Below are 10715 nucleotides of genomic sequence, written 5' to 3' on the forward strand. Positions count from 1 at the left end.
TACTATTCTATCGAATAGAAACAACTCTATACTTCAATTTTTAATTTTCATTTTCATTTCTATTTTGTTTTATGAGGAATGAAAGCAATGTCTGAACAGAAACCAGCTGAACTAAAGTTTAGCTATAAATAAACAACTATACAGTGCACGGGTTACATAACAATAGATATAAATAAACACACCTTTTTGCCTTTGCTATTCCAACCTGTGACAAAAATAAGAACATATAAACCTCTTTTGCATCTAAACAAGGAGAATAAAGGAAGTCTAGATGACAATATAGAGTTAAAGCAAACCTCTGGTTAAGTTAGAGTTGTAAACGAACCGAATTTTTTATGAACAGTTTTAGCTCAATTAGTTTAAATTTGTTTAAGCTTGACTCATTTGTTTGTTAAATGAATGTGTTGGAGCCAAATTTTTAGTCTTGTTTACTAATCAAACCAAGCTCAAGTAGACCGAAGCTCTCTTTGAATAGATTCTTCATGAAGATAAGGATAATATAAATTACTATTTGATTGATGAAACTTATCAATAATATGATCATTATTCATATTTTGCTCATAATCTTTCTCCTTCTTCTTCTTTTCCTCTTAATATGATAATTTAAGTTCGAATTTATCAAATTTTTGTCAAACTCAAGCTAATCTCATATATATAATAGACTTGAGACTCAAGTTTCTCAAATACTAGTTGAGCTTAGGCACAATTTTTTAAACTTGACTTTAGTACAACTTATTAGCAACCTTAACCTGTTTTTTTTTTTTTTTAATTATGTTTTGATGATTAACTATTTAACGTAAAATCCACTTTCTCTGTTTTCTTGGTGAACGAAAGGTATCATCATGATCATGGCTTCCAGGATGCCGAGAAGATTTCCGTTGATATGCTTTAATGTTGTTTTCTTTTGGAAAAACTTAAGCTATTTTGGTGCAGTTGACTTTTTCAAGGAACACAACAAATACATTTTCAGTCAATCAATGACGTTAAATGAAAAATTGAAACCTTATGTTTGTACAATAATCTAATAAATTTTGTACCTTCATAAAAAAGGTTGGCATTGTACAGTTGTTTCATGTAAGATTTTAAACTTTTTCAATGGATGAAAAAGTTTCCTATTATATGTTTCTTGAAAAATTTTGTTGACTTTGAACAATAAAATGCCAAAAATATAATATTATATTACATATTAAGCTTATTCGATTGTCTTTATAAAAGCATAAATACGCTATGAAATTAACAAAAGCTTAAAAAATTGAGAATTTCAATAGGAAAATAAGTTATAGAAAATGAAGCTTTCAAGCATTGCAATGTTATTAGTGCTAGTTTCAACCCTTTTGTTCTCAATTCCATTTGCAACTTCAGACTTGGCTACGGACACATTTGTCCAATGCCTCAAAAAACAAGTTGGTGAGTCTATAAAACCAATCTCGGAAGCCATTTACATCCCTGAAAACTCTAAATTCTCGAATATTTTCTATGCATATTTTAGAAATAAGAGACTAAATACATCCAAAACCCGATATCCGGTGGCCATCGTAGTAGCCATGCATGAATCCCATGTCCAAGCAGCTGTCATTTGTACCAAGAATCATAACTATCATCTTAGAATCCGAAGTGGAGGTCATGACTATGAAGGCCTTTCTTACGTATCAAATGAACCATTTGTTCTCCTTGACATGTACGATTTTCGATCCATCAACATTGACGTCGCAACAGAAACTGCATGGGTACAGTCAGGGGCTAGTCTCGGTGAACTATATCTCAACATTTCCCAGAAAAGTAAGACTCATGCTTTTCCAGGCGGTGTCTGCCCTTCTGTTGGAGTTGGTGGGCATTTCATCGGGGCTGGGTATGGAAACTTGATGAGAAAGCATGGCTTATCTGTGGATAACATTATTGATGCACAACTAGTTGATGTTAATGGAAAAATCCTCAATAGAAAATCCATGGGAGAAGATCATTTCTGGGCTATTAGAGGTGGTGGAGCTAGCTTTGGAGTCATTCTTTCTTGGAAAATTAAATTGGTATCAATTCCTGAAGTTGTTACTTTTTTCCTAGTGAAAAAGCTCATAAAACAAGGTGCAACAACAAGTATAACAGACCTCGTCTATCGGTGGCAACAAGTTGCAGACACACTACCAGAAGACATTTTCATAAGACTTGAAATGAGTGTTGAGAAGAATGAGAGCATTCAATTTCAATTCTTTGGTCAATACCTAGGGCAATCACATACACTTCTTTCAATAATGAATCAACAATTTCCCGAATTGGGTTTGCAACAAAAGGATTGTATCAAGTCAAGTTGGATTGAAACCACTCTTTACTGGGATAGTAAACCAAAGGGAACTTCCTTGGGTAGCCTACTCTATAGGATGCCAAATCAATCATTCCCCTTTAAGGTGAAATCGGACTATGTGATAACACCTATTCCAAAAGCAGTTTTGGAAGAATTGTGGAGGAAGATGATCAAAATGGGTATGGGAATGATAATGCAGTGGAACCCATATGGAGGAAGAATGAATCAGATTTCTGAATTTGAAACTCCATTTCCCCATAGATCAGGATACAAATTTCTAATCCAGTACTGGTACTACACTCAAGATAACAGTAAGGTAGAGTTATTGCGAAAACTCTATGATTTCATGGCACCATATGTCTCAAAATCGCCACGCGAGGCTTTCCTGAACTATAGAGATCTTGACATTGGCACTAATCAAAATGGTGCGAATTCAAGCATTTTTGGGGCTAAATATTTCAAGGGCAATTTTGAAAGATTGGTGCGTGTGAAGACAAAAGTTGACCCTGATAATTTCTTCCGAAATGAACAAAGCATTTCGCCTCTTCCAAAATAGAGGAACATCGCATACATACTACCTAACGGTGGCAAACGAGCGGGTCAAAATGGATTTGGTGTTAAAATAACTTAATTCAAACCCTTCCATTTACTAAACTGTGGGTTGGTTTAATTCGGGTACGAGTTGGACAACCCAATTCATTTACTTTAATGAACTCATTTTTTAATAGATTCATTTTTTTTTTCTTCAAAAATTCAAGTTCGAAAGAGAGAGAGATTTAAAAGGTGAAAACATTTGTGTTTAATATTAATTACAAATATTAAATATACTAAAATATTAGTGTCAATGTCATAATATATATGTTTTTTGATAGTGCATAATATTTTAATTCCGTTCAATGCTTTTTCTATTGTTGTACTATTATTATAAATAAATAAATAAATTGCTAACAACAACCTCGCTGTTAGCTAGAATTGAAAAATGTGAATAAAATATATTAAAATATGTAATAATTAAATTAAAATATATAAAAATATTTTGAGATATATAAAATATATATTGAGATAATAAATATTGATTTTACGTGATTCTTATTAATAATTCTTAGAGTTGTCAATAATAAGAGTCATAAAAAATACATATATATACAATTTGTTGATGCATAATTAATTGTTGAATGGTTGGTGGTTGCTTGTTTAGGAAAGTCGATTGAGCTTGAAACTTGAGTATCGCATGTTTTGTTAGTATTTTTTTGCATTCATCCATATTATGAGGTGGGTTTAATACTATTACCTAATTATGACTCGTTTAGTAAATAAGGGAGTTTAAACTCAAAAATTGTGGGCAGGTATAGATGGATTGACGGGTTTGGATTAGCATCGCCATCTCTAAAAGCACCTAACTACTAAGAGAGTGTTTGAAATTATTTAAATAAGTATAATTTTTAATTTTTTATGAAAAAATATATAAAAAAATAGAGAGATGATATAACTCAGAAAAGATAAAAAAATAAAAAAATATCTATATAACAAAACAACTCTGTTTTTTTTTCTTGATGGGACTTTTGTCTCTTTGTCAAAATATGAACCATTGGATTGAATTCAATCCAAAGGCTTACAGTGTCTCACTCTCTATTTGGTCCAAGATCATTTTCAACCCACAGCCCCTGTCTCTCAGACACACAATCTCATCTCTTTGTTTCTGATTTCAAATTTTGAAATCTGACCCACCTTCTCTCTCTCTCTCTCTCTCTCTCTCTCTCTCCCCATCATCCCTTGCAGGCAACCAAACCCAAAACCCTTATTAGTCTCTTCATCTTCTCTCTTCCTCCCTTCTCTCTTCATAATCGTCATCTTCTCTCTTCCGACCGAATGGATCAACTATATATATGACTCAGAGATAGGAGATTCAGAGATTCAGAGATGGGACCGAATGTATGTATATAAATGCATTTGTTGTCATATCTTATTCTCCGAGTTTTGAACCATAACATCGTGCAAGGTATATTTGGTTCAAGTGAAATTCATGTTGGTTTGTTTGGTGTATTATTCTCTTTATTTTTTTTTTCCCTATTTTATTTATTATTTATTTAATTTGTGATTTGTGAATCAGATCATGCTTGATCCACAAGGGGTGAGTAAGGGTTCTGGTTTTGTGGCCTTCTCAACCTCCGTGGAAGCTACAAGAGCTGTAAGACTGCCTTCTCTTTTTGAACTTCAGATCTCTCTTTCCTATCATTCAACCACAGAGTTTGTCTAATTCATTGTGTTGATTGTTATCCATGTTCTTCAGTTGAATGCGATGAATGGCAAGATGATTGGACATAAACCTTTATATGTTGCCGTGGCCCAGCGCAAAGATGAAAGGAGGGCACAATTGCAGGTGATTTTCTTCATTGCATCATTTCTTAGTAATGTAATGTAATTTAATATAGTCTCTCTCTCTCTCTCTCTGATTTTATATATGATTATGGATATATATTGATTGAACTTCAGAGACAGTTTTTAAACCCTTAATTTGTTGTCATATTTTTTTTTCATCTTATTTTTGTTCATCTTTTTCATCTTATAGAATGACCCGATAAGTCATGTATTGCAAGTGTTTGATAGAATGACCCAATAAGTTTTCTTTATATAGGCACACAACTAGAACCTATTTCCTAAACACATGTTCAGGAAATAAACCAATCATGTTTTTTTGTTTTGTTTTTTTATTTTTTGGTATGTTATTGGACTCAAATCAATTATGATCATTACACGTGTGTTTGATAGAATGATCAACAAATTGGACATTTTTGGGGATTAATCTAAACAGTTTTTTGGGGATTAATCTAGACAGTTTTTTGTTGTGGTAGGGAAGGTTTGTTTTGGGTTGCCTATTTTTCCATTCTTTTTTTTTTAATTTCTTTTTTACCATATTAATCTAGACAGCTTTGTTTTTTTTTTTTTTTAATTTCTAATCTAGGTTAGATAGTTTTTAAACCCTTAATTTGTTGTCATTTTTTTTTCATCTTATTTTTTGTTCATCTTTTTCATCTTATAGAATGACCCAATAAGTCATGTATTGCAAGTATTTGATAGAATGACCCAATAGAAAATGTTTAAGTAAGAACACAAATCAAATTTTTACCACAATGTTTTGATATGAAAGGTTTTAAGGAAGTCCACAATGCTTCAGACACAATGTTTCAATCACAAACTGTAAACATTAATAAAGCAATTAAATTGGACAACCTGTTGTCAATATTATTGAGTAACAAACCTGCTGGAATTAAAGATTATTGAAACAAAAGATATTCACAAAATAAACCAATCATGTTTTTTTGTTTTATTTTTTTATTTTTTGGTGTGAGTTTGCTGGACTCGAATCAATTACGATCATTACACATGTTTGATAAAATGACCCAATAAGTCATGTATTGGAAGTGTTTGATAGAATGACCCAATAAGTCATATTAAATTTATATACTCCCCAAAAGCTTTTTAACGATATGCATCCAAAGTTTTAATCACAGTAGTTCATAATCTTAAAAAAAAATATCATAAATCCTCATAACTAAGGCCACTTAAATTTATAATTAAACATCACAAAATTTCGTAACCTAAACCACCATGGGTTATAACCAGAAACACTACAAAATGTCTAATAACCAAGTTCATCATAATTTTGATCATCACAAAATCTTATAACTAAATGCCACAAATCGTTAGAATTATGGTGCATGGTACACATTTTTCAATGTTTATTTTATAACCAAAACTACCATGTGTATCAAAGAATTTTTCAACGTTTGTTTTAATTAACTCTTAAAAATTATTTGTGATATAGTAAGTTTTCAGCTTGGAAAACAGAGTCTTTTGATAGGGCATTCAACATTAAACCTATAGTTCTGAATGTAAGTTTAACATTTCTTTTGTTTCTTTTCTATTTTTGTTGGTAATCAAGTTACCGATAAATTAAGGTGAACATGCTTTGCATCTCATGAAGAATTATTCATTGCTCATATAGTAAATGTTTTCTTTATTTTGCTCTCATGTTTTATATATTCATTGTTGTATTTTTATCTTCATTTCATTTTTATTTTAGCCACTTGATTTTTTATTAAAAAAAAATTCCCCCTTTCTATTTGCATAAAAGAGAATATGAGCAATGAAGCAAAATAGGATTGGTAAGTAGTGGAAAAATTGGGAGTGGAAGGAACTTTGGAGCAGTGGCCAATAATGTAGCTCCTGATAAAAAATAGTACTGCTAGAACTTTTTATTTTTATTTTTTATGATTTGCTTCAATCATCGGGTCACTTTTCTTCCATAAGTTTGGTCACTTTTTTCCATAAGTTTTGCTTTATTTTATTGGTTTTCTTTATCTTTTTTTGTCCAAAGTGTACTGTGGAAGTCTCAGTAGCTTTACTGTGAGTGGTTTTGGCGGATGTCAAAGCAGTGGGTATTTAAATAGAATGAATATCTCATCATCATTTAGTGAAGTGGGTATTCGATGATCACATAGTTTTTTTTGTTCTCCTAAAATACCTCTATTTATTTGTTCTCCTAAAACACATTTTTCAAACCTTAGAATCAGATCTTTCTATTTATTTTTGTTGTGAGTTGGGTGTTGCCTTTTTTAAATTGATCATGACATGTTTGGAGCTTTTATTTCAACAATGTGATTATGGCAGTGGAGTTTTGGTTTCAAATGTTGAGTTTTGGTTTCTTTTGCGAAACACCCACATCTTATTAGCATTTTTGGAGGAGTTTGATTATTTAAAGCTCTGTTTTTTAATTTTGAAGGGACATTTGTCTATATCATTTTCGATGGTGATGATTTTGGCTTAGATAGCTTTGACAAGACGTTTGATTTAGTTTATAATTCAATTTAATAACGAAACTGCACTGTTCAAAGTTGCAGCTCATCCCATTTGAAATCCATTTCAGCGGCTTTGCAACATCATCTCTTCCCGTTTCTCTCTCGCTCTCTCTTCAACGGACCACCATCAAGGTAATGCCACTTCTCTCTTGCTCTCTCTTCAAACCTCATCTATTTCAACATCTTTTGTTTCAATAATCTTTACTCTAATTTGTGAATATCTTTTGTTTCAATAATCTTTAATTCCAGCAGGTTTGTTACTCAATAATATTGATAACAGGTTGTCCAATTTAATTGCTTTATTGATGTTTACAATTTGTAATTGAAACATTGTGTCTGAAGCATTGTGGACTTCCTTAAGACCTTTCATATCGAAACATTGTGGTAAGAATTTGATTTGTGTTCTTACTTAAACATTTTCTCTATATATATTTTTTGTTTGCTTTTCTATCTATTTGTCCACTTTATGTGCAGAAGTATATATTGGTTGACTTTACTACTACATATATTTCTACTCATTTACACCCTTTGCTAGGTTGGGGTAATGTGGCATATTTAAAAATTTTAGGATTTATTAATTTGTAAGAACAATGGTAAGATTCATTAATGTTTTCTTTTCATGTTGTTTGGAGTTAGATTGTGTCACCAATACCTGAAAATGTCCTCATATTAGATTGATTCATTATTTTTATTTAATGTTTGGAGTCAAATTATTATTTTAAAACAGTGTAGATGTGCAAATCTTTTGTTATATGTTAATTTTAATAAATAGATTCTTGGAAGCAAAGTACTAAGTGATTGATGTGTTTTATTGGTAGTTTCCATTGGAAACACAATTCATTTTGATAAATTGTTTAATTTTAGTAAAATTTGGTGGCGGAACATGATTGGTAGGTTATTAGTTTGGCGTCTGCATATCTATGTGATTTTTTATTAATTTATTGAATGAGATATTTGATTCATAGAAAATGATTGGTAGGTTATTAGTTTGTAGCCCCATTTAAACCTCTTTTAATTCAATAAAATTTAAGAAAGCTTAAGCCATCGATATGTTTGATTCCTAACAATAATGTAGGAGCCATCGATATGTTAAGTATCTATTGATATAGATTTATATCAGCAATTTGTTATATTTATATGGATTTACAGTCTAAATCGGATGAGATTGAAGTTTATGAGATATAATGGGATTTCAGTTTATGATAATGTGTTTCAAATATAATGTGTTTAATGTGTATGATAATGGGTCTCAAACATAATGAGATTTAAGTTCCTGATAATGTGTTTTATATAAACGAGTTATCTTCTACCGTCTAAAACTTGCTGTTTAGTGGATGGAGCTCTCAACTTTGCTAAAGAAACTTTCAATAGGCTTGGATAGCGTAAATGAGAATTAAGTGTTTCAAAAATGATTAGTGTTCTGATAAATGATTTAGGTGATTTTGATAAATGTGTGAATTGGGTTTCATTTTTAACATGAAAAGTAATGTTTTGTAATCTTTTGTTTTTATTTTATTGTTAAAAATTAGAATTGGGTTTCATTTTATTTGATTGTACTTAACGTATGGCACAATTAAGTAATCAAATAGTCATTGTACAACCCATTGTTATTTAAATCCAATCTATTTATAGCACTATTAAATGAGTTATTTCTTCACTGCAGGTCTGTGGTGTTTCAACCTCTTCAACAACCTTAGATTTTATTTTAATTCAAATCATGGACAACATTTATAGTTTTGGTTAAGTATGTTTAGTTTATAGTTTATGAATCGAGGCTTAATTTCTTGCTTATTATTTATAATTTTTCTCATAATTAAATGTTTTTGTATTATTCTTTACAGGTGGATGATATGTTAGAGGAAACAGTAATATTAAATCTCTATACTCATTTTTTATTTAATCTACATTCCTTAATATAATTTTTCTTTTACCTTTCAAATGCATTTCTATATATACACAGATTCAGTTTCTTCAAAATAGAAATGTCAGTGCTGTGCTCTATAATGAACGTGACTTCAATGTCCTTTGTGTTTGTGGGGTAAGCCCACTAATCAAATTTATTTGTTTCTCATATTTTTTCTCAAAGGCAATGGTAAGGGCAAAGGAAAATGAGAAGCTTAAAGGAAAAAGAAAGGAAAACTACTCAATAAAGGGACTAAAAAAATACACAAGTGGTATGATTCTTTTCAAGTTTGTTTTGGAGGCATGTGTAAAGAAAATCATGGGGGAATATGATATGTTGAAGCATGCATAATTTGTGTAATTTTTTTTTTTTTTTTACTGTAAAGTTTGTGAAGATGGGCATGGTGCTTTTAATCCGTAATATTTCTAATTTCCAAACTAAATTATGCATCCTTAAAAAACAATACACTAGAAAAAATTATAAAGGATCTTTTACAAAGATATATAAAATTTTCCAAATAGAATAGGGAAGTAATTAAAGTTTAAAAAAGAATACAAATGATAAAAGAAGGAAACAAATTGAAAGTGTATTTTAATTAAAATTTTGTTTAAATTATAATCAAGTCAAACTTTTGTAGGATTGGGTTGAAAAAGCTATGGAGCTCAAGAGGATAAATAAGACTACATTACTCTGATGGAATAGTAACAAGGTATTCTTAGTTCATATTGTTTCAATATCTATTTTTCGTATTGTTTCAATATGCTAATGTTAATGTTTTTTAAATATTAGATTGTTTTGCATGCTCCTCACTGGAAAAAGTACACAGAAGTTGATACATGGACATTTCAAAATGTGATGGAGAACAAGTTTGAAGGCGCCCAAGCACTTTAGATGCGTCCAAGTACTTTTTCTATAGGCGTCCAAGTTTTTGTAGAGGCGCCCAAGTACTTTTTGTTGAGGCGTCCAAGTTGGAAGACATTATATGGCATACATTTTGTAAAGCTTGACGTTAACCAATTTTGTAAAGCTTCATATTGATATATACTTCAATGGATTTCTAATATTTTTGTAAAGTCTATTATCAATGTAAAAGATTGGACCTTATGGATGGTTATTGAGTGTGGACTATCAAGTGCCCTTGAAAATTCACTAAACTTAAGTGCAACAATTTAATTTATAGTATCTTTACATATTTTGGTGGAAGTCACATATCCTTGACATGAATTTTTGTATAATTTTAGTGTCTATTGTGTAAGATGTTAGAGTCACATTGAAAAAGAATAATTTATTAGTGGGTTGAAGGAGGAGAATGTTAATAATATTGTTGCCTCTTAATTTGATCATGGTTATGAATTTTATGTTTCTTCATTAAGAAAGACCAGTGTATTTTTGATGCACTATTTTCATGGTTTGTTTCTGAATTCATTTATCTTTTCAGGACCTCTGACATTCCAACACAACTGGTTGTGAAAGTAGTTTCGGTTTGTTGTGTCATCCCTGATATTTTGGTATTAACAATAAGGTTAGTCTTCAAAATAACTTGGGTTATTTTTATTTCATTTATTTATAAATAGTTAGTTGAAACTGTGAAGAAGTTGGGAGGATTTGAATTATTTCTATTGATATTTGATGTTTTAGTAGACTAATTTGAACTATT

General features: G+C 30.6%; 1 protein-coding gene and 1 pseudogene across 36 annotated transcripts; both read left to right on the forward strand.

Moving 5' to 3' along the window:
- The first annotated feature begins 1286 nt into the window (after positions 1-1286).
- Positions 1287-2852, forward strand: LOC114299155 (berberine bridge enzyme-like 4 pseudogene; annotated as a pseudogene).
- A 1094-nt stretch (positions 2853-3946) lies between these two features.
- On the forward strand, positions 3947-10320 carry LOC114303663 (polyadenylate-binding protein 4-like). 36 transcript variants are annotated; one of them, XR_014339613.1, is made up of 9 exons: positions 3947-4295; positions 4407-4484; positions 4587-4676; positions 7198-7539; positions 8819-8899; positions 8997-9020; positions 9116-9329; positions 9696-9767; positions 9848-10262. XR_014339613.1 is itself a non-coding variant. In XM_082886709.1 (9 exons), exons 2-6 carry the CDS (start codon positions 4410-4412, stop codon positions 9002-9004), a joined length of 345 nt encoding a protein of 114 aa, XP_082742835.1. In that variant the 5' UTR covers positions 3947-4295; positions 4407-4409; the 3' UTR covers positions 9005-9020; positions 9116-9193; positions 9696-9767; positions 9848-10320. The 36 variants fall into 36 exon arrangements, 25 of the variants coding, with proteins under 25 accessions (XP_082742835.1, XP_082742839.1, XP_082742832.1 ...); XR_014339614.1 differs by having other exon boundaries at positions 8819-8894; XR_014339617.1 differs by having other exon boundaries at positions 8819-8894; positions 9242-9329; positions 9848-10260.
- Positions 10321-10715: the final 395 nt, after the last annotated feature.

Source organism: Camellia sinensis, chromosome 9 (genome assembly GCF_055761805.1).
Source record: "Camellia sinensis isolate YWXY chromosome 9, ASM5576180v1, whole genome shotgun sequence".
In the NCBI taxonomy this organism is placed as follows: domain Eukaryota; kingdom Viridiplantae; phylum Streptophyta; class Magnoliopsida; order Ericales; family Theaceae; genus Camellia; species Camellia sinensis.